This window comes from Falco naumanni, chromosome 2 (genome assembly GCF_017639655.2).
Source record: "Falco naumanni isolate bFalNau1 chromosome 2, bFalNau1.pat, whole genome shotgun sequence".
Taxonomy (NCBI): domain Eukaryota; kingdom Metazoa; phylum Chordata; class Aves; order Falconiformes; family Falconidae; genus Falco; species Falco naumanni.
In genome coordinates this window covers 94,032,898-94,058,118 of record NC_054055.1, presented here as the reverse complement: position 1 = coordinate 94,058,118, position 25,221 = coordinate 94,032,898, and the positions used below count along the sequence as shown (strand labels likewise).

At 39.6% G+C, this 25,221-nt stretch overlaps 1 protein-coding gene across 8 annotated transcripts in view; it reads right to left on the bottom strand.

Annotated features, from left to right (window-relative positions):
* Positions 1-21,182, bottom strand: part of AP1S2 (adaptor related protein complex 1 subunit sigma 2) — a 32,488-nt gene extending 11,306 nt beyond the window's left edge. For 3 of the 8 annotated variants that reach the window (XR_005826182.1, XR_005826184.1, XR_005826183.1), the window contains exons 1-5: positions 20,993-21,180; positions 19,431-19,609; positions 11,816-11,924; positions 10,771-10,908; positions 2,300-2,394 (exon numbers count right to left, since the gene is read on the bottom strand). Coding sequence is in view for 5 of the 8 variants with exons in the window: in XM_040582676.1 (XP_040438610.1) it covers positions 10,363-10,383; positions 10,771-10,908; positions 11,816-11,924; positions 19,431-19,609 (447 nt within the window). In the remaining 3 variants the exon portion in view is untranslated. Of the gene's footprint in view, positions 1-2,299; positions 2,395-10,351; positions 10,384-10,770; positions 10,909-11,815; positions 11,925-19,430; positions 19,610-20,992 lie in introns of all 8 variants that reach the window. The other 5 variants (XM_040582676.1, XM_040582677.1, XM_040582672.1 and 2 more) reach the window with 4 other exon arrangements.
* Positions 21,183-25,221: the final 4,039 nt, after the last annotated feature.

Genomic DNA, 25,221 nt, shown 5'->3' with positions numbered 1-25,221 from the left:
CCCTGCATACTCTCAGATCCTAGCTAACAAGCCAGCAGCCACATAACCACAGGGCAAGTGGATCAACACAAGGGCCACCACAAAGGTGGCAGCAGGAATGGATCTGGCTGCCTCAACAAGTCACTATCATCATGGTTTTAGTTGATGAGGAAAGTGCACCCTGACTTTACCAGCTGTAAACTGCTCTTGATAGAAAGCGTTAAGTTCTGTCCAGTAGAACTTGAGTGTACAATAAAAAGAATTCATGTTGTCTAGTTGTATATGACTTAAGTTCTTAAACGTTATAAAAGACTTGCCTTAAATTTAACCAAATTCTGCATGGAATAGGCTACTTCTGTGTATCTGGCTTATTACATTTGCCATACAGCACATGTAGAACTCAACATCTAGTTTACAAGCAAATCCCTCCAAAACAGCCCTCAAAAGATGGCATTCTACTCATTTAGTGCTTGCTTATGCTTGACAGAGTAACACAGATTAAGTAATTTGAATTTGTGTGTTCTATTAAATAAGGTTAATCCAAGCAGCACAGTTATATGGATCAAACTACTCCCCCTGCCCAAAGACAACCTCCTTCATCTCAGATCTTTCTTTACCACAGATGATCTTCATTCTGCATACAAGCTGCAGTTCCTTTCTGCAGTCAAAATACCTCCATCTCTTATTACGTGCAACCATCTCTCTGTTCCTCTCCACTCACCCCAGAAGATCCCATCTCTATTTTGCCACACTGTGGAGTTATAACAACAGCGTAAGCTGAACTCTGTACACAGACTACAGACTACTTCTTCACATTTTCCAGGGAATAGCACAGACCAGGAAGAAGGATCTCATTGGCATCTTTAGAAGCAATATTAGAATACATCCACATATTTTTCATTTTGAAAAGGTCTCCTACAGATAATGCCACTGTGTTTAAATTAATGGGAACAAAGCACATTTCTTCAACTGAAACTGTGCCCATACATAAAATTCATCAGGGACATACTGTAGACAAGCAAACTGGAGCCACACAGAACTCTCTAAGCCTGAGTATGCATGTTGCAGAATTGGCCTTTGTAGCCATCTAAGAGAAAAAAAAGATTAAGATTCCTAAGTAAAGATCTATGCTTGGCATAGGCCCCATATAAATACTTTCTAAAGTTTTAAACGTAAGGGAACTTTTACAGTCCCAGTATTAACACTAACCTCACTAGAGAATCACACTCTTTGTACATGAACTTGTTATCACAAAGAGAAAAAGCAATAAACATGGCGGGGGGTGGGGGAGTTGGGGTGGGAACTGTGGAAAAAAAAAATCAAGCTTGAGCATTTACATTTTCTTATCATTGTTTTGTAGAGTGTCCAAATTCATATAAGAAATTTGATTTTGTACAAATGACTTGTCGGCTGCCCTAATTCTACAGGTCTAATATGCAAGCAGGTTATTAGCTACACAGATCACCAGCTGTATCATATACTAGGTAGCTTTTACATGGTAAAAGTACCCATACACCATCAGCGAATTTTATTTTGAACATGTTACAAAATATTTTTGTCTATTATAATAATTTTCTTTTGTCTGGAAACTAAAACCTGATATTTATAAAGCAGCATATGAAATGAGATCTATTACTGCAGTTCCACACTACAAAAGTGAATTTGTTTACTGAACTACTTGTTTATCATGTCATCAAATAAGCAGCAGACTAATTAAGTTTGCTCCAGCAAATCATTTTCATGTGTGTTTTAAACGTGCCTTATGTAAAATAAAATCTTACCTTTATTAGTAGGACTGCCACAATGTATTCCATTTATGCTTTGGACAAAAATATGTTGCAATGCACTATATACGCAAATAAGCTTTGTTCTGTCATGCAGCATCCGGCACTTGATATACAGTCAATTGCAGCAGCACCCAGTCTTTTTAGGGCCCATTTTCTTTGCACAGCAGATGTAAACAGCTCATTTTCCAGTAAATACATGTTTACGTTTGTAAGTAAACAAAGCCAAACATCTGTTTAGTTATTAGTTTTGGTATCCATTTCTCTAACTTGCATTATCCCACATAATTATCAACACCAAAGAAAGCTAGTAGAAGTCAGACACTTCAAGTTGATGCAGTTAGTACAAAAAAAAAAAAGGAAAATAAAAGGGAACACTCAAAGCACTCTTCAAAGACCATCATGCAAGTGTTGCAGAAAGTTAAGCCCATCACCCATTTTCTCTTTACCCTTTCAAGGACTTAATTACGCGTGCAGCAGTCTTCGCATAGCACCCATTTAATCCATGCCACCAAAATGGTAAACTTGGTAGTTACCAATCATTTAGATGGGGGTCAAAAGGGCTAATGCCTTAGATTGCTCTTAATCATAAGATATCCTCAGACAAACCTCCCCAGTCTTCATTCTGGCTCTATAAACACAAAATCAAGCAGCAGTGAAAATGTAATACCAACTACTTAAAAAAAAAAAAACAAACAACAAAATGAAAACAAAACCCACACCCACCCAATTATTTACAGCTTATTTCCATTTAAAACAAGTTACAAAACATTCTAAACTATATACAAAAGTAAATTCAGTTATTTAACTCATATGTGTTTCAGCTATTGTTATTAATACAGCTTTATTAGATCTTACTAAAAGTCAACTGCTAAAGCAAACAACAGAAATGCATCAGTAAAAAACACCTGCAAGACTCCAAGTAGATGCATTAAAAAAACTCTTATTTTTCATTTCTTAACAAGATAAAGCATATTAGTACCTTAAAAGAATAAGTTTTAGAAAGTTGTTTAGAAAGCTTCACCTGTGCTTGAAGGAACATTAATTCAAAGATTTTTCTTCTTTTTTTTTTTTGAGAACTTAAGATGAGTTGTTCATTATTATAACAGATTGAGAGCGTAATAGAATAGGGTGCTACCACATTACATATATTTGATTCTGTAACTACGTTTCACACAGTATTACTGCTAACACTGATAATAAAGTGAGATTTTTTTCCATGAAGTGAAAGAGTTTCTTTCAACTTAGCTACCTACCATCCCTGAAGTAATTTAAAAAATTTGATTTACTATTAAGCATCATTGTTAGTTGCCGAGCTGCATGATTTTCATGTAGTAATGATTGGTGCAAAAAGTCAAATATTTTCACTTTAATCAATCTGTTAATCCAACACAGATTTTCTCAAAGAATTGTGAACAGCAGGTCTTCTCAGACTTTTCTTTATGCCTTTTTAAAAAATCAAGTTTACAGTGCACCATTTAAAATACAGTTTTATTGTATCTTGATATCCATCCCCAGAACTACTACTGTTACTAGAAAGTTCCAAAAAAAGCCCACAGTTTCTCCCTTAAAGATAACTTACATAAAAGCTCCAAAACACGTCAGGCATGTTGCTGGTATTTGTACAACACACAGGTAAGGCCACAAAAATGAGAAGCTAAAAACTGAACACAATGGGACCCTCCTGGGGGCATTCAGATTCTTTCCACTTACTATTCTGCAATAATCCAAAACCATCTTCAGAGGTAGTGAGAATTTTAGGAAAGAGTAGTAGCACTGCAACATGACACATCATCTCAGACTATTCTCTGACACCAGAGGAAAAATGGAATTCTTCTCCTCACTATCTCAAGGCCCAAACATTAATATTGCTCTTTTCAGCATTCTGCCAGATTCAGGGAACATGTTCTATTAAAATGCAGATTAATGTACTCATTCAGAAAGAGCATCTAATTTTGAAGATAAGATACTCCTTACTGTCAAACAGTCTTCTGCAATTGTTCATTGAATTTACTACGTTTATTGACCAAAAGCACACAACTAAGCTGCTGAAAACAGCCAGGGCATATGCAGCAGTACTAAAATTTTCATCGTATCATCCTGACCCAGTGCTTCTACAGACAGCAACGAAAGAACATCACTGGAGAAAAATCTATCAGTTCAGCATACAGATAACAAATACACCCATAATGGAATTATAATCTATGAGGAGTCTGGTGTACTGTTAATATATGCTCAACAGTTCTACATGAATTGCTTATCTCAGTGAATGATCCACTTCACAGGTAGTTTTGCAAAGTGGATGTTGTTTGTCAGTCTTGGAATTCACATCAGAGAGGGTACTGAATACTCCTCACACAGCAAGGACTTCACTTATACCAATTTGTCTCATTTCTAATTGAAACTTCCTAATGGTTCAATTTGCAAAGCTGACCGAATGCATACTTAATATTAATACAGAAGACTCCTTTCTCACAATTTGTTGATTCTCAAGAAATTCTAATCAGCATTTTGATTTCTTTAGTAGATTAATATTACTCGTATCTTACATGCACACACACTGAACAGTCAGGAAATGTGGAAAAATATTATGGAGACAGATTTACTAAAATGGTATTTTAAAGGTCTGAACAAAAGCTGCTCAGATGAAAAGCAGACTGCTTTTTACCATGTTCAATTCATAAAGCCAAGGGTAGATTAAGGTTGGAGAACATGTTTCTGGAAATACAACTGGATTTCTAAAGCACTTAGAAATCACAGCCTGCAAACCTACGTTAAGTCCTAAACATCATGACACATCCAGAAACTTCACAAAGAACATTAAGCTACTGAACTGCATTTTTCCAAAAAGAATCAAAAGACTTGCATACAGACCAGTAAGTTACCAGAAAAAAAAGCAGTCTTGAGAATGTGAAGAGCATTAAGTGTGATACAGTAACTTTCTGGATAGTCACACTAAAATCTGGAAAGGTCAACTTGCCCTCCCCCCATTCCTACTTGGGAGAAAAACAAGAAATGCAGATTCTACTATTAGTTTGCTGGACAAATTACTATTGCTTTAAACAAAAAAGTATGACTTGGCAGGTATTTGCAGGAACACCTACTCCACAGTACAAGGAAGACAGTTATAAAATATCTATTAAAATCGTGGAAACACTTTTGATATCAAAGTTTACAGACCTGACTGCTACTATTAAATGTACAACTAGTTGTCTTTAAAGGTTTATTCCAACAGGAAGTGATGTTCCCATGACTTCTGATTATGTGTATTCTTACAGTTCAGTCTAAAGTCCAGCTGAATTCATCTTAGGTATTTATGATGGCTTCTTAAAAAACTGTTGGCAGGTATCACCAGTGATTTTATAAACTCAGCAGTCTACTGACAAGCAAAATGGCCATGAACACATATATATATATATAATCTACACAGTCAGAAATGCAGTTCTATAAAGATTTGAAGTTACTTTTTACTTGAACAGACTGTTACAAAGAGCAAAGTAATTAACACTAGACATATACAACAAATAGATGATAGCATAAGGCTTGAAACTGACTGACACATTTGGAAATACCACACTCGCACAGTTCCATGCAATCACACACTTCGTAACTTTACAATCTCCTTGCTTTCTCTGCATCCTGCAAACACTGAATTTAAGCAGCAGAGTAGTTTTTACAACATAAGAATAACCCATACCATAACTGAACAACAGAATAAACAATTTTCTAAGACAAGATGCAAATAAAATCTTCCGAAGTGAAGCATATTATACATACAATGTTATGGAGCACTACTGTAGTCAAGCATCTATACAAGGCCTACTTCATTCAAAAAATAATCATCCGTTCAATCCATGTGGGAAAATGAACACAAAAGCAACTGACCTCTTCACTTAGGCCCAATATGCTTTATCTTGGTTTTGAGTAATGTGTTGTGACAAACTACACCAGTCTGGAAGAACAAGCAATTCAACATTTTGTTCCCAAGACTGGGGGGAAAAAGACCTACCTCTCACACTCAGAAGTATCTTACAAAAAGCCATTTTCACATGCATGTGTTTCCTCACCTACTACTTAAAAAGCACCTACATTCTGAACAGCACCATTAAGAAAACATGCAATACCTCAAAAAGCAAGTAATTAATGTTGAATGCACCTTCCCAAACTGAACTGACTTACTCTGCTTAGGTATAGACTTTACCTATCCCATAAAACCAGAAACAGTTTCATTCCAGGTTCTTAAATAATGTCTAGAACCAATACCATAAACAAGCTCACTTTAATTTTTATCAATGTATCAGAGTCAATACCTTCAATATAAATGGACAAGACACACGTTTCATACTTAAACCAAAAGTTCAAACAATCTCACTGTGTTATAATGTCTTTCCTGCTACATACCAAACATCCTTCAGGGACTTAAATCCAAAATACATTTTACAAAAGCATCAGCCACCAAAACACTACCACAATTTACTGTATCTTTTATGAGCTGAGAGGTTTTCCAGATCCACAAAGATCGTAGCTATTTCCTAATCCTTAAATAATGAACAAACAATATACCCCCTTCGTTCATGGTTACTCTCTTAAGTCCCCACACATATCTTCTAAAACGTAATTACAGATCATTATCTGTACCTAAAATCAAGAACATACATGTCTTAAGAACCGCACTCTTACACTGAACAACCAAGCTGACTACCTGAAGCCAAGCCAGAAGTTGCACATGCAGAACAGACAGCAATCAAGGCAGTCAGATCTCCGTAATAATACAGATTTCATTATTTGTTGTTTCACATTGTGAGGAATACAAATACAGCCAAAATAAATATTGTCTGCCAACTTAGGAAGACAGTCTATTTCAGTAGCCTATATGTAAAAACTAATATTAAGTGAAGACTGAATTAACTGCATTAATTATGGGAAGTTTCTCAGGTGACTAGTAAGAAACAGGTGCTTACAAAAGCTGTTTCCTAAACCAGACCAAAACCCTTATACTCCCACTCACTCCAGGCTTAAAGCATCAGGGATTTTCTTTTGTCATTGGCTAATGGTAACAGTCCTTTATTTTGTTATATCTCAAGGACAACCCACTGCCCTCTCTCCACCATTATAAATACCTTCAAACCTACCATTTCCAATTAGCACATTTCATCTCCAAGAAAAAAATTTTCATGGCATATGCAGAAAATTCACTAAACCTTGATTTCCAAAGATGCTCATTCTAAAACTAAAAGCTTAAATCTACATAGCAACCCTAAGCATCTAGTGCAAGTCAACTAAAAACAACTATTTCAGCATCCTTCTGGATGTAGGATGAAGTGAGGACTTGAAATAGCAAAGGAAGGTTAATTGGTATCTATTATTCTTTATGTGGAAGGGCTAGTAAATACTACCTGAGGCCAAACTGCAAGAACCTAAGAAAAAACATTCAGATAACTTTTAGATTTTTCATTACTATGATCATGATGGAAACAAACAACTGTGATATGTCAACAGATCCACGGGCTTTTTTACTGAGATAGCTTAATATCAAGTTTATTTTAGATGTTCTGCAATCAACTACTAAAAGAATACATACACACCCTAAAAAAGAATAGTGGTGGACAAAATGGGGATAATTTCCAAAATACTGCAATAAAGATTACATAGGATGAATAACAAAAAGAATTTTCACTTAAAGCCAACATTTAGGAACTTTCTTCAAATGAAAGTGAGCAAGTCTGTTTAATTTTCTTTTAAATACATACGTAACTGCCTGGTTTAGATATCAGAATTATTAACAGGTTTCGTGTTTTAGCACAGTAAATGACCAAGCACCATACTGAATTGCTTGGATCATCAAATAAAAACACAGCAACTAGAGTTGTAAGTGAAAAAAAAATCAGATCCTCTCCTTTGAATAGAACATATTTTGATGCTAGTTTCATGCACTAAAAAATCTAAATATTACAAAATTATGCACAGGATTATCTTTTAGCTGTTCCACACATGATATAACTCATGCAACAATATTCTACATCTGTCAGTTTTCTTCTCTTAGTACAATTCAGTTGTTCACACAAGCAAAAAAAACACCTTTTCAGAAATGCAAGCCTTTTTAATCACTAGTTAAGACACAAAATTATCAAACAAGACACACATAACAGCATTCTTTTAAACAGAAGTATTTCTAGCAATAGATTTAGAAAGCAGCATGGCAGCACTGGAATAATTAGTTTTCACTACCATTCATATGGGTAACACAGCCAGTATTGACAACTATTGGTAGGTTATCAGGTGGTAATGAATGGGAGAGTAGGGGGGTAGGGAACAAGTATTTGAACAGAGCACATTACCGGAGAGCTAACAAGAAAGTGAAAAAGGCTTAAAAGGTTAGTACGTTTCAGTCACAAACTCTTAGCAGTTAGTAAGTGAACTGCACAGCACCAAGAACTAATGACACACTGAAGTAGGTGCTCAGAAACAGAAGTACATCCTGGAAAACTGCCACAGAAAATACAAGTAGGCAAGGCTATTAAGAACTAATTCACTACTCAGCAATTTATGTCTCTGCATATTTCTTTTTAACATCACACAAGTAGTCACTTAATGTATTTGTAATGATTTTCCTTTTTGTAAGTATTCTGTACAGCTTTTAATCTTTAAGGTGCTTCATACAATAATGTATGTAGCATTACTAATTAATAATGTTGTGTATTCAACACCAATTAATAATTCTTAAATTAGGCAATATGAGTATTCAAGGCCAAATAGAAGTTCCTTTGTTGCATGTAATTAGAATCTGACGTAGTCAAAAAACAAACACACAACAACCCTGCCAGAAATGGTTTGCACTTGGAATCAAACCACATGGCATTCCAGTAACTTTGAAGTATTCTGGGAAGCAGAAATTAACCAAAAGTACTGAGAAGTTTCCAGTTGTGACAAACTTATTTTAACACCTCTCTTCAAACTCTGCATGTACAGTTGATACAAAAACAAACTTCTGCAGAAAAAGTCCAGCTTCATTGCAAACTCGATTTAAATATGAACTCAGACTTTTATGTGTTTTATAAACTAAAAATCAGATATGTGAAGCAGTTATATACTTGACCAACAGTCTGTATAACTAAGAATGAAAAACATAAAAATCAAACATAAGATTACGGTGGTGCTGTGAAACTTACGTTCTAATTTAATCAGAAAAAATTTAATAAGCCTTGACAGAACAGAACATCTCATAGAAATGTGAAAAGGAAGGGTAATCAGAATAAAGCTATCAGGGCAAGGGAAAAGTCTCACATTGGAAAAGTTGTATTTCCTTTTCTGTAAAATTTCTAACTTGAGATTATATTAAATGTGAAAAGAGAATGCTAATTGTTTTGATAAAAAAATCAGTAATTAATTCCTAGAGGTAGAAAGCATTTTTGCTTTAGAAGAGCCCTAAGAAAATGGTGAAACTAAAATTCAAAAACAGCAAGAATGAGAAAAAATACAGTAAATCTATTTTATGTAAAATTAACTGTGCATTTGCATGAGAGACTGGAATAGATAACTATTCTGTTTTCATATACAGAAAAGCAAAAGATTTTAACAGAATGAACAGTTTATTTCCCCACCACCACTTTGTAAACTGCAACAGAACTTCTGATTAAGATACTTCCTTCCAAGAGTAAAGAAGGGCTCAACAAAAACAGCATCACAACACAAGCAGTAAATAAGTGCATGTATTTCCTCCCTAGAAAAACAGGGTAGCAAATCCATGTGTAACAGCTGACCTTGTTCATGACACTAACTAGCTGTGGACAGATAAGAACTTCAGTGTGCTGTGGATTTGCCTGTACTCTGAAAGGCTTACAAACACAACTACAAGGGTAAAGATCATCATGTGTTTGCCCATCCTATTAATAATATGTTCAAAAAAAATAAGAGTACTGTGTAGAACACAGAATGCTTATATGAGAATTAAGTAGTTAATTTTCAGGACAACATAAAAAAATTGAAGGTTCACACAAGGCATAAAAACAGAGGAGCTTACATTTATACAAAATCTTTCCAGTGAGCTTCAGTACATTTAAAGAAATCAAGGTTCATCATCCCTGTTAAACCATATGTTCCACTGACTTGCACACAAGACTGATGACTCGCCCAGCACAGCAGTTTTGTGACTGCCATTTAGACATTCAAGGACCTTAATATTCAAGACTACAGCAATTCCATTTAAAAAAAAAAAAAAAAAAAAAAAAAAAAAACAACCCAAACCAAACAAAAAAAACCCACCCCAAAACCAAACAAAAAAAAACCCAAACCCAAAACACCAAGCACAGGAAAGACAAACATGAGGAAATTATGCCAAGTTTTTCCTGTACCATTGAACCCCTTCCAATCAAATATTTTCCAAAGAAAAATGGAAGAGATGCAATCTGTCTTTCTTCAAAGTTAGTAATGAGTAACAAAAGCATTCGAAGTGAAAAAACACATTTTTGTACTTCATTCTCTATGATTCTATGGCACTACTATTACTGCTTTCTCATCTTAAAAGACAGAAATGTTTCACAGTAAGCAACCTATAGCAGAAAGCCAAGTCTTTAGAATAACAACTATACCTGAATGAGTCTCAAAGAAGAGAGTCTAGCTTCTGGATTTCAGCAATGAAACAGTAAAGAAGTGAACATGCATCAGGTATGAGAAAAAACTAATGGTTGATCAGTAAAAAGAAGAAATGAACAACACATGAACAAAACTAAGTTAAAGCAACATGAACTATCATTATCTAGGTATACATTTAAAACAGCCACTTGCATTTCTACCAAAACGTAAAATCACAGTAGACTACAATATACACACGACAAACAAAATGAAAAGAGCAGAGAACATCATCATATTGCAGAGTCAGGACAACTAACTAGAAACTACATGCTAAGCATGCTAAAAAGCACCTTTCACAGGCTTACAGAAACGGGCACTTTTTTGAGTCACAGACTACCATGCTGATACTTTGGCCAGAGAAGTTTAATTTGCTTACCTCCTGTAAAAGATCCGCCTGTTCGATGGCTTTGAGAACATTTTTCTTGGAAGTCTCCTGAACTTCCCCTCCTAAAAGGAACTCATCCAGAATAAAATAGGCTTTTTCAAAATTGAAGATGATATCAAGTTCACATACCTAAAAAGAACATCAAGCATTATTGCAAAAGTGGAAGGGTACTATCTACAGAGATATATCCTCTCACAAAACTTGCTCACAGCTTCACCAAACTTCACCAAACCAAGACGTTAGCCTCAGGCTACAACCTTTTAAGAAATGGGTCAACAAAAAAAACAACCGACAGTCCTTTGAAAAAACAATGAATGAGAATTGTTTTTTCTTGCTTGCGTTAAGAACAGTTACAGCAATCTCTCTGAAAACAGTTTTCATTGTTAAAAAGGGTCCAATTCACAGCCATCAGTGTGACATGGCTCTTCATGAGGCAAGAGAATATCTCTGTAAAATTTCTCTTCTTGCATGGAATATCCAAAGGCAGATCAGGCAATCTCACAGAAAAATGTGAAAACATAATCTCAACTTTCTTATTCATCCTGTGCATTTCCTAGTCAGAAGGACGAGCAGCAGTTTTTCTAAGAGTGCTGCTAATGTACATCACCACAGTTGTTTGTGTTTGCTATCTGGGTAAGCAGATACCTGTCTTTTTTTTCTATACCACTCCTGCTAGTTCACAACCAACTGCCTCCTTTGGAAGCAGATGCAAGAAGTGCACACACACTAGAGCAGTGCCAGGGAGAAGAAAGCTGGGCACCTAGACAGAAAGCTAAGGATAAGATTTTATCTGTCCTCAAGTGAGACTACTACAAAATGAGATAAATACAGAGAATTAAAACTGGATTAGTAAATTCTTCTCCCAAATTACTAATTTTGTATTTTAACAGTTATATAGGCAACCATCAGTTTAGTTTGGCCAAGCACACAACATATAATGTGTTGGGTGCACCTTTTCAACAGCTAGTTGATTATATTTTTTAGAAGTGCTGTCCGCGTAAAATAAAATGACATTAATATAAACAGACTAACTCACACTGCCAAAATACTTGTCAAGAAGTTCTACATAGCGATGAATTATTTCCAAGGTTATTAGTTCATTGTCCTGATCTTCAATAGCGCAGCAGAAATATAGGCTTGCATATCTGTAATAACAAAATAATCCTGATGTTAGCCTAAGAACATGAACAAAATGAGCGCACCTGCGCTGTATTACATTCTCAGTAGTCCCTCCTATTGAAGTTTAGCATACTGTAACTCTACATCAACAGCCATGCAAGTTTACCAAAGAATGGCTGAAAGAACAGCAGACATATGCATGTACAAAAGGGATCTGCCTCCTTGAGCCAAGCAACGCTTCAGTCTTTATCATCCTTTAGCTGGTAGAATTAAATAAGCCTATGAGGTGGCTGGAAAAGGAAACTTATTTGGTTTTATGGCCTCCTTGCAGAGTTCTGAGGCAAGATATTTTCTCTATTATCTGTAACATCCAAACACTGATGTATCAGTCAACAAATTCAATCTTAAATTTTTATCACACAATCTACAAACAGCTTTATTAAAAAACTATAGAAAATACCTAAGAAAGAGAAACTGAATTAGCAATTAGGATTTGGTCTTTATATAGAATTAAAGAAATACCCCCAGACCTTTGAAACTAATGCCATATACTCCAATTGCTATTAAGTCAACAACTCAATCACTACCAACTGCCCTGGTATCAGACTAAGGAGAAGCCATCAGCTAGTTTCTAACAATCCACTTCCACCTTGGAAGACAGGGAATTCTTTACTTCAGATATGATCCTGAATTTCACTTTAAAAACACCATCCAATTCTACTGTACTTACTCTACCACGCACTTTTTCCATGTTTAAAAAAAGCTGATGCAAAACCAAAACAGGAATGAAAGCTGAAAAACCCATTTGTAGTATTTTCCAAAGTGCCCAAACCATATGCTGTACAGACACATGGCACAAATGAGATTTCAAGTGATACCTGTTGTAACTGATAATTTACATGAGCCAAAAATAGCTTTTGTTTGGCTGTTCAGAGAGGCCAACTGGCCACATTAAGCACTCCGAGTAACCAGCCCTATTGAAAAAGTCGTCATTCAGATATGAATGCCAGGTCTGATGCATATTTGTTTACCATGTTGAAAAACACATATAACTTTTAAACATTACACATATTTTATCAGCTGAGACTTTGTAAGCCCCCAAAGGAACTGTCAGGGTTTTCAGCTAGAAACCTGCGAAAAAAACGTTGTGTTTTGTTGTACATTCAAATTTGTCTTCCAGCCACTCACTCACCTTGCATAATTTATGACCTGAATGTACCCCCCACTCTGCTCTAGCTGATTCAAATTGCTACACCTTCATCATGAACAACTGATCAGAACAACTTTTTTTATTCGAAAGTTTTAAACTATTATAAAAAAAAATATGCCTAGGACTTCTTTCCATCCAACCACAAAACATGATGAGAGGAAGGGGGAGGGGAGAGAGGAAGACACCTCCATTGAAGCACTTGACACTTAATTCCCTTGCTCTTTCATCTCTTCAGTGCTGACTACTCAGCTCATCAGAAGCACAGGTCTTTTTAATTTTACGCTGTTGTGTCTACACCTCACTGATTTTTCAAGGACATTTACAGTCATTGTATTAGCTTGTAAGAATCAATTTGTATAAAGCATCTTTTAGACAGCTATTTTTAAAAGTATTGGAAAGTAATAATATAAAGAAAAAACATGTTTGCAAACCTACCGAGTAGGTTTGTGTTTCAAACTCCAACCTACAAACTAGTACTACAAACTACAGAGTCTTTAAGTCAAACTCTGAATTTCATTGTAGAAAAGAGCTTTGGCACATTAGTTGACAGTTATGCTAATTGCCAGCGCTCAGGCCAAATCCACCTTAAGGAAGCTTTCTTCATATTCAGAAGTGCAGCACTGATTATGCTAAGTGTAGTTAAACTGTTCCCTTACAGTGCTTAAACCCAACTTGCACCACATACCAGCACACCTCATCAAGTTTGACTCAAATACTTGAAATTTACCCACATGGGGCAGTTCTGTTGTGCTTTCCTGTTACTTAAGAATCTCTTTTGATGCACATAAGTATTTCATGTGAATACCTGCACACAATAAGAAAAAAACCACACAGGGGAAACAGGGGAGGTGGGGGAGACTACCTAACATAAAATACTTTCCCAGAAAGTGGTCTGCTCTGTGTCCTCATTTAAAAGAAAACTTACATACTTTTGAAAGACATTGTTTGGCAGCTAGAGTGTAGATTACACATTCAAGCTCTGCCAACTGCAGTTTTGGGGAAAGAATAGACAAACTAAAACTACTCAGTGGGCATCTTAACACAAAATGGAGGCTTCGGTATCTATCATTATATGCAGAGAGTATTTTTTGAAGCATTTTAAGTTACAACTGTGACTAATGGATCACTACTCAACAAAAGACAAATGCAGGTTCAGTAAGCCTACATTGCAAATAGTAGAACAGTATAAACAAGTTAGCCATCAGTGCAAAGGGCACGAGCATACTACAAACACATACGTTTCTTCAGACCCAAATTCTCAAAGACAATAGTTTACTGCAATATTTTTTTTTTCTCTGCAGGCTGGAGCTTCGGAAAAAACTGACCACATATAGTCTACAGCAGATAAACTAGAGATTTTGCCAAGGGTAGAAGCGTACCTGAGTGTCCATATAAACATGAGTAGATAACTGTACTTGGGCTGAAAAAGATTTCTGCTCTGCAGAAGCCTTGTTTCTGCCTAATGAGCCTGACAGAAACCTGTCTTTCATATGCACCCAATGAAAAGGCAAATCCCAATAGTAAAGTATGCCACATCACACAAAAGCAAATGTAGTGCAGTCTGGAAGAAACATTCTGCCCTTTTTATTTTTATTGCAATTGTGGGAGTTTTCTTCTCAGTAGGTATTATTAGCAGAATCTTCAGACTCAACTCAGCTGCTTACACTCCTTTAGGGAAATATTTTATGATAAATATGGTATCTTATGATAATATTATAACAAGTGTTTTATGGCATCATAAAGGGGACCAAAACCAGAGAGACAAAAAGTTTGGAAAAATCACCTAAAAATGTAATATGGAATACAAGAACAAAAAGGAAACACAGAGATATAAATACTTAAACAAATTCCTGCCTTTAGACAGATGACCTTAGGGCTTTTTTGTGACATGAAACAAACGCGGGGACCTCCCTTTCAATAGTTGCAATAGTTCAGCAGTGGGAAGTCACAACTGGCAGGCAGAGTTCTCCACTACTACTCTGCTTGCAACCAGGTTCAGTAACTAACTGCTGGTAGATCAGGTCACTGTGGGTAGGGCATAACTTGCAAATCCTACCAGTTCAGTGGTGTTCTACTAGATGAGAGAACATCTGCATGAAGTCATCCTGGAAATCTGTCACCAGTAAAGCTGCAAGCAAGCCTTGTCAGCATCTAAGTCACTTTGCATGTAGATCCTAAGTGCAGAAATTTAAAGCTTACAGAGTTCAGCAGAAGCACAGCTGAACTGTGAATGACAACCAAGCTGCCTTTAAGAGGCAGACAAGTGCTTAAGGGAGCCCAAGAATCTGTGGTTTGGCAACAGCTGACCCAGTGAAAACTGGGGCCATTTAAAAGTTATGCTTTGCAAAAATATTTTTTTTTCTCCTCCAAAAATCTTACACATTTCTTTAATAAAATAAGAAGTTCTGAGACTCTAGGACAGGCACATCAGTGACTATTCAGTCAAGGATACAGAATCAACAACAGAACACTAATGAAGTTAAGCATTTCTTTTACTGTTTCTCATTTCAGCAAGGCTATACCCTCCAGTAGTTTTAGAAATGAACAAAAGCCTGGCACTGGTAATCCTTCAAGAAAAAGCTACTGCTTCTTGATTCTGAGGTCTTCCTAGTACCACACAAACTAGAATCCTGTACAAAGAGGACCTGATCAAGTCAAAATAATCAAACCCATGTATCACATTCACTAGAATTGTTGCATTCAGTCAGTTTTACAGTTCCACCTGATCAACACCATAGTAACATCTTTAACAGATACAACCAGCAGCTAAGATGTACATACAGAAAGATAGCGATCACATCAGCTGCTGGGCACAAACCACTGGCCACATGGCTGCACCTTAGGTTCACAATACTTTGAGCTAAGCGGCATATTACTAGCAGAATGGGCTCCTCCCTTGTTTCTTTCAGTGCAGGGAAGGTAAAAAAAGTTTTAAAACTTCTTTTTCCGTAAGTCTTTAACATAACCTGTGATTATGGTTCTTTTATATTAAAGACTATTAACAAAACATGAAGACCAGCACAAGCTATGTCAGTTTTCTAACTTTATAATGCAATCCAAAATCACACATAAAAGCAAAGCCACAATCCTTAATCAAATTACCAATCAACAATAACCAAGTCACATGATCTGTTAGCCAAATGCTAACAAAGTAAAATTTTCATAAAAATCAATTATTCTGCGATTTCTGATTGACTGCAATATACTACACAATGAAAATCTGTGCCAGAAGCTAGAACAGTGAATAACTGAGGTCTTAAAAAAAAAAAAAAGACATCTATCTTAAGTCCCTTTTTTTTAAGTAAAATTAGAAATGTTAATATTTAACACATTTCTCTGCCACAAGGGGAAATCTGCATGAGCTTCTACCCTACATGCTCCAATACCACTACAGTTAGTTTTTAAAATGGTATAACATGAAAAGCAATCATTAATTGTGTCTGCTAAGTTCTAATTAGATGTTTGCAGATGACTCCCTATTTTCAAAAAGTACAATTGTTATTGGCATCACATATTTGATTTTTTTTTTTCCCCCCAGGAAGTCACTTCAAATCCCTATTCGTCTCTAAGTTAGAAACTCACATGCTTTTTCAATCTTCTGGTGTCTACCAGCCTGAAAAACTCTCTTCCAAACCAGCTACAGAATACACACATCCCAATTCACGAACGTCAAAAGCAGGGCACCCTTTATTCAGTGTTTTGTAACCCTGAAGAAAAAAAATTAAGGTGGCAACGACTGTCCCTATTTTGCAACCATTATTAATGCTATGCGTATGAAACCAAAAAAAATAACAGTCACACATTCAGATGGATTTCAAAACACTCAGCTCCATCTTCTTGAAGTTTCATTCAGAAAGCATCCTGTAAGGATGAAATGCTACAGAACTAAAGAGGCTGATCAAAATAGTTCAGTTTTCTTGATAAATGTAAAGTATCAGAAGGCAGCAAAAGCTACTGGCTTGCCAATTTTGCATTTGAGCTCATTCTGTTCCTGCAAAAAGGTACAGCAATGAGACCCTTGAGTATACTTCTAATAATGCCAACCATTCTTTGAGTCACAATATCTAGGTCAATTCTCTCTTACATGTTGACAGTAGATACACTCTAAAAACAAGAACAGCACATCAATTTCAGCCGTTTAAAGATAAAGATAATAGCAATGATACACACACTACATGTATAACAGCACCATGCACATACTTTTACAACTTACTGTGAAAAACATTTGCACTAGGAGGTCCAGATCCTTCCCAGTAGTAGATCAGACAATAAGAGAGCTTAATAGAGATGCTCAAGAGCCCTTCCCCCGTAAGCAACTGGGAGCACCTTTCGCAATTTCACAAACCACACAAAGTTTGTGCAAGTGTGTTTTCAGCCACTCACCTTTCAGAAAGTGTTAAGACTTCTACTGTCATGGTTGCCTTGGGATTATCTACTTTCGAGCTGTAACACCTCCCTTTTCAAAGAAATCACACTAGCTGGTACTCATCTACTTGAATTATGGTGGGATGACTGGAAAATGACCCACAAACCTAGAAGCTGTTAATGTTATCAGATAGATTAATCTATCACCTCTTATACCCAACCCTTCTGGTGACATTTTAGCCTAATAAAACATGCGAAAAAAGCGAAAGTAAAACAAGTTTGAAGCGTTCATTAGTTTGATACAAGCTAATCTTAAGCAAGGTTTCACAGGCTGACTGTGCCAGATTGGTTTGCAGTGAAAGAAGCTACTGCAGTCAGCTGTGCACACCAGCAGTCTAGCAGATGGACTGCAGTCTACATCCAGCCCAAAAAGGTCTAGATACATCTCCCCAACAAATTTCTTCATTCTCCTTGACCACAGGGCCCACAGCACACTACTGATATGCACAAACACCAGAACTTTCAGCAACTCAAGTCATACCCAAATTTCCACCAGTTCCCTAGACACAAAAGGACACAAGTAGTTGTTACAGCAAGAAACAGACAGGGACGGAAAGCAGCTGTGGAATCAGCTCACCACAGGAATAACTACTGCTGTTCAAGACTGGGCAAGGAAGGCAATTGACTGGCCTATTCATGCCTAATTTTTCTCATTTAGTCCCATAAAAGGCCAGCTGAAAGAGCAACTGAAGGCATTATCACTTCAGGGAGCGCACAAAGCATTTGAGCAAGCTTGTCTACATGTATGTACAAGAAATTCTGTGAGGAAATCAAGAGGCAGAAGGATGAACTGTGCATGCTTTAAGTACAGCCTCAGCACATTGTTCCTCCTCTTTCCTCCTCGCGTTAGAGAACTACACGCATTAGACTGCTAATATTCACATGCATAATGTTACATGCACCAATGTATATATGAAACCAGGACTTAAAACATCTAAACCTTTTTGATTCTACCCATTTGGTACACTGGAAAAGAGTTACGAACACTTCATTTGAGCTCCAGTTCTCTCTGTCCTACCTACAGAGAGAATACAACAGTATTTATTGTAGGGCACAAGTTATTTACTATCACAAAGAGAAAAGAACGGATAAACCTCCTGAAGTTTATAACTAACCAGGGAAGGGAGATAACCCAAGGTTTTGTAGCACCAGCTTTAGCTGGAAGAGATGCAGTCTACCACATCAGAATGAGGATTACTGTTATTTGTGGAGAAAATTACGTTCACACTGCTGTGTTTTAATACATTCAAAAGATCAGCACAAAGCTAAAAAACGCTTGCCAAATACTCCTAGAAAAGTTAGAAAACAACTGAGAAATTAAACTATTGCAAAGAAAATTATGCAGTACTTCCAACAAAAGAAAGCTACCCATGGTATCTTCAATTAGGACAAATGCCTTTTTGTATTCACAGAAAAAAAATTATTAAAAAAAACATCAAAAAACAAACTAGGTACTGTGCAAAGTAATTTTCTTATTTCTATGAGCCTTTAGAAATAAGTTACATTTTCAGGCAGTTTATGAAGTCACTGCCTGAAGTAAATGTTTATAAAATTTAGATTTTCTTTATCACCTCTTAAATCTTATATACTTCATATTTGTAAGCATTTATGTACTGTCTGAATCTAAACAGAGACTCAAAAACCTTCACTCCTTGTGGAAGTAGAAGGAAATCTCATTTCTTCAGCACATTTCTAAATGCATGAGTGATTTTCTACACATGAATGATTTCTACTTGGTTATCAAATTAGATTCAAGGGAAAAGTCAGTCTTCTCCATAACTAGCAAAGGGAAGGGGTGGCGGGTGGGGGGAAGAGAAAAATCAACCTTTTTTTTTTTTGCTACTTATTACACTGTTTGTGATCTATGGCAATTACAAGGTTAGTGAGACAGAACAACCTTTTGTAGACAATCTTCAGGTCTCTCCATTCCAGGAAGCTGCACATTTTCGGTTTGCGGGCTAACACAGTTTGAACAAGTTCCCTCGTGATTTTCTTCTTTTCTTTGTCCGATAATGGGACATACCACTTCTGGAGTCTCAGTTTCCCCTGGCGACTAAAGAGCAACATAAACTGCATCTGTTGAATTAGAAGGAAAGGGAGGGGGGGGGGAAAGGGATTAATCTCAGTCTCTCAGTTCTGAAAAGATTTTGGTGATGAAAACCAAACAGGAAGCAAGATAGCATCCAAAATCCTAACTACGTTATGTATTTCTATAGCAGTGGCAGATGTTACACAAGATTTGGAAGTACCAGTAATACAAAGGATTCCACTGAACAAGGTCAGTCAAAGCAAAGAGAGCAGAAAGCAAACACAAGTTTCAGAAACGGGTATTAGAACCCAGAGGTAGTGAGGGAATACATCAAAATTTCAGACAAACCACGTCCAGCACTGGTATGGTTGCATTTGCGTTTACTACAGCAAATGACAAAAAAACCCAGCACAGCGGTCTCCTCAAATACCCAAACTCAGTTTCAATTCACCGGATTAGAGCCTTACAGCAGGAGCAATTTGGACTTAAGATCTTTCCGAAAAGCCTCAGAATACTTTAAAAGGCATTAAATCTCCCAACGGAGAGTCCTACGGCATAGAAAAGCCTAGTCTTTTCTCACATTACACAAAAGGAGTAGAGATTGAGTGCTTTCCCTGCGGTCCTATGGTCCAGGTCTCGCTTCCTCTAAAGGAGTGATGGTGCAATTATATTTTGAGGAACTTGTCGGCTGTGTTTTCCAGCAGCTGCAGCGTTCGAGCAAATGGCTTTTCTCTTTTTTTTTCCTTTTTCTCTTTTTGCTCGAAGTTGTATCGGGCTGAGGAAGTTTCCCAGGCAATATGACAGACGCGAAATACGATGAGAAAGCCCAGCCTAGTCCCGGGTGACAAGTCCCACCAGCGCCAGCACAGACAGGCGGCGGCCGGGCAGCGCGGCGGTGCCGGGGCGCTCCCTCGGCGGGGGCAGCCCTCCGAGCCCGCAGCCGCCCCCCCTCCGGCCGGCGCCGCCGCCACGACACCCCCTCGCCTCCCCTCGCCTCCCCCCGCCTTCAGGCGACCCTCCCGGCCCCGCCGCCCCCCAGCAGCCGCCGCGGCTCCTCCCCGCGCGGGAGCGGTCGCGGTCGCCCCGAGAGCGCCGCCGGCCGCGCGGCCCGCCCCGACCCGTGAGGAGAGCAGAGCCCGCTCCCCCCGCCGGGCGAGGGCCGCCGCCCGTCCCAGCCCGGCGTGCGGAGCGGGGGAAGAGCTGCCGCCGGGGCGCACGGTGTGTCTGTACGCTGGCGGGGGGGGGGGAGGGAGCGGCAAGAGGGAGAGCCGGCGGCCGCCCCCTTCCCTCCCTCGGCCGCTAACAGCCGCTCCCCGGGGCGTGCTGGAGAGGAGCGGTCCCGCAACCCGGGGCAGGGAGAAGAGCTCCCGCGTCCCGCCGCACCCGGCGCGGGGAGGGAGGCGAGCCCGTCCCCACGCGGCTGTGCTCACCGTGCCCCGGGGGTGGGGGGCAGGAGGACGAAGAGAAGGAGGCGGCGGCACCGCTGCCCAGGCTGCTGCTGCTGCTGCTGCCGCCGCGGCTGCCGAGCGGGACTGAAGGGAGGGGAGGGAGATGCCCACAGCTCGAGCCCGGCTCGAGCGCGCGCGCGCGCGCCCCTCAACGGCCTTCCCCCCCCCCCTCCGCGCGGGCGGGGCGGAGCCGGGCTCGCGGACGCCGCTCCCAGGCGGGGGGGGGGAAGGGAGGGACGGTAGGCGGGGCCGGGCAGCGCCCCTGTTCCCCCTTTCCTTCTCCCAACAAAACTTTATTAGCTTGGCGGCTCGCGGTAGCGGGGGACTGGGGCCGAGGCGGGCGCATGCGCAGTGCGGCGAGGCGCGGGGATCTGGGGGAGCTGGCCGCCACCCAACCGGGGAGCTCGGCGCAGCGGCGGGCGGGAGGAGAGAAGCGCGGCACTGGCCAATCAGAGGGAGGAAGAGGCGGAGGGGGAGGAGCCGGCGGCGGCGGTGAGCGGGGCTTAGTAGGAGGCGGGGTTAACGGAACATAATCCGCATGGTCCGTATTACGATTGGGCAACAGCCGGCGCGGCAACAGCCAACCAGAAAGCGCAATGCAGATAGAGGTCCGCAGGCAGCCAATGGGCCGGCGAGGCACGGCGCTGGGGGAATGACATCAGTCAATCAGGAGCCCGGAGATTGAGACTCCTCCCGCGAGCGCCCCGTCCCCGGGGCAGGGCAGGGGAGGGGAGGGAGGGGCGGCCGGGCCGCGCCTGCGCCGCCCCGTGTTTCCTTCTAGCACGTGCGCGCCCCGCTGGGGGGGGTTGGAGGCGGAGGCGCGCGGGGCGGGGCGGGGCGCAACCCCCGGGATGGGATGCGGCGGGAGCAGGGCAGGGCCGGGGCCGGCGGCACCGCTTCTCCCCGGGAAGTTTTTCCCCAAAGTCACCATGGTTGCCAGCGGAAATTAGATTCGCAGGGACAGCCGCCGTCACGTATTTAGCGGTGTTGTGTTCCGCAAATCCAGTTTATTTATTTTTATTCGTGTGCAGCTTAAGGAGAATTTCCGTGCCCGAAGAGCTTGATTTGGAAGTTTGGCTGGTTTTCTTTTTTTGTTTGTTTGGTTGTTGTTTTTTTTTTTTTTTTTTTTTTTTTGGGGGGGGGGGTAGTTCTAGTTGGCGTAGGCTGAAAAGACGCGGTGAAATTTTAGTTGGAGTAAATCTGCAGATGTGTCTTTTCCAGCCAGCGTCGGAGCAGCTTGTAAGAAATAAAAAAGAAAAAAAAAAAGTCTTTTAAGGACTTAGAGCTTTCTACATCATTAGCGTTCATCTGCCCAGCAGCATTAAAGGTGGCAGTGGCCAGAAAAGATGACTTTAACCCGCTGATGCTTTAATGGTGTAACAGTGATGGACAGCACTAGGCAAAAAGGTTGTGCCCCCCTCCGCAGCTCTCCTAGGACCAGCCCCAAGTGGTTTGGGATGTGCCATGCTTTTCTTACCTTTTATTATTGACACTTAAAAAAAGTTTATCCTTCTGGCTACAAACCAGCTGTGGCAGCAGAAACCAGTGCTGGAAGTGCTTTTGTGTGAAAACGTGGAAGGTCTGAGAGGAAAGCCAACTTTCTGGCATTTCAAGGAATGCTATGGTCAATTGTACTTGAGGAAAACTGCAAGTGTATTTCCCACATTATAGGAGAGGTTGTAGTTGTAAGAGAAAAGTGAGATGGGGGTAAGGAGGCATGCATGAAACCAAACTGAATGGATAAGGCAATTGTGATATTAAAGGTCATGTAAAAAGTGAGACTACTGTTGTAGGGGCTTGTTCCTGACATACTTAATGTTTGTTTCGCAGCCATCTCATTCTCGTTTGAACTTGCCTTTCATCAAGCACAGGAACAGATGTGTGTGGATCTGTTATCTCAAAAAGTCTTCCCTTATAGCAGTGTATTACTTTGTCCTCAGTAGTTACCATGCATTGCAGCTCTGCTTGTTGCTTGTGAGGCTGTTCCCTGGTCTAAAATACTCTGTTGTTCAGAAAGCTTTTCATAAATGATCTCTTTCCTAATCTGCACTTCGCAGTTCTTGAATTTAGCATCATACATCCTATTAGTTCTCCATTAGGAGTGCATGCACACTTCAGGTGCTTCTAGATCTTCTAAATCATTATTTAAGCCAGCAACCAACTTTTATTTCTCTTCATCTGAGCTACTTCCAGTATATTAGCACCATTAAGGTAATGGGAGCTCAGAAATTAATTTCTGAAGGAGTTGCACCAGACCTGTATTACAATTTGTCACTTCCCAGCTCAGTGAAATATTTCTGCATATGGATAAAGCTGCACATTCTACAAACGCTGAGTTGATTGAAATCAGATGAACTACCCAGATGGTTCAAGAAACGTATGTATTTTGGTGGCATAAAGGCAAAGTCTCAAAGCTCCACTGGCTCTTTGCTTTGATCCTGTATCTTTGTTTTAATTTTTTGTCAGATTTCCTGCTCAGTTTCAATTTACGGTTTCACCCAGTAATGCAAGGGCAATTGTCCCACTGTTTTCCTCCCTCGTCTTTGTTACTTGGCCGGATTTCTTCAGACTTTAACCTGGAGTTTCTTAATGAAGTCTCTTCCTGGTCAGAATCACTACTATATGCACTTTAAGGTGGTATGATAAGGCATATGATACCAGTGGTATATCAGGCGTGGTGGGAACGTGTCTAGCCAGGTCTAACTCGGCTGATGCTTTCTGCCTTCCTCAGCCTGTCCTGCCTATTCATCACTGTTCCAGTTGGAGGATGCAGTCCTCAAGCTTGCCCGGATTACCATTCGTACGATCCTTCCTTAACTCATTTATCTCAAAATGACCCTGCTTATATTAAGCAATTTAAGGTGCAATTGTGTAGCGGTTTCAGATGATCTAAATCCTGATTTCTCCTGCCCCTCGTCCCATTCCCAGCTCCATGATGCCATGTCTTTTCCTGTCCTGGCATTTTGCTGCATCTTGCATTGGCCATTGCCAACGAGGTTGCTTTTGGCTGTACAGGTGATGATACAGTAACGGAGTGAGTTGGTTTCAGGATTGAGTACCTCTGTCAGGAGGGCAGTGACAAAGGGAGGTAATGCTGTGCTTTCTGTTTGTGCTGTTTCTTTCAGGAACTTCAGAAGGCTTGCTGCTTGCATTTTTTTGCAGTGTTGCAATTTATATTAATTACCCCTCTTTATACAGACTCCATTGTTTGTTCTGGCAAGAAATTATACTGTCACTTACCCATTGAACTAGCAATACACTGAACTAGCTGTAATTATCAAATTGATAAAGATGCATACGATTGCTTAAAACAATAATATAATAGCCTTTAAGTATTCCACAAACCTGTGACAATGTGAATGTCATGCAGTCTAATTTTAGACATGACACAGTGAGTCTTCTGTTCATTAGCCTTTGTTTATTGTCTTATAACCAGCTTTAACAAGACGGATTTTAAGGAATGAGTTCAGTATTTTGGTTTCTAAGCCATGAATGATAACCTCCTTGTTTATTATGGATGGATCTTTTAACTGCTATAGCTGTAAAATCCTTGGTATTCCGTTTTAGATGTAAGGCAAGTCTTCAGGGGATGTATCCATTGACCATAAGACATTCGGGGCCCCAGCCAAGAGTTTGCTCTCTAGGTTATTTGCAGCATGACTTGACACGCAGAAGAGAGCTGCCTGGAGCTGGGGAGAGAGGCAGGGTGGGAGGAGGGAAGCTTACATCACATAAGATTCAGTTTGCTTGGGGTTTGCCTGGTATGGTTTATGTCAGTTCTTGAGGAGTTTTGTTTGATTGGTTGCTTGGGGTTTTTGGTTGGTTTAGTTAATTGGAATATAGTGGGTTTGTCTGGGATATTGGGTTTTACACCAAAATTAATAAGGCAAACATCCTGACATTTGGCACTTCATGCATGGTGTTAAAGGTTTTTATAACATGAACTATTTATTATTTCCAATGGAAAAAATGTATACTCAATTTTAACAGCTTGGGGGTTTTTGTCCTTCAAGAAAGCAACCCACTATTTAGTAAAGAAAGGCGCTGCTCCTGCCTCCTTTTCAACCACCTCAGCACCTTAAAGAAGAGGGCAGCATACTTTGAAAGTGCATACTGTATCTTTGCAGGCCTCTGCTAAAGTAGGCGGTGGATGTATGAGTGAGACTCATTTTATTGTTAATTTATCTTCTTGATGCTCAATAGCAGACTCC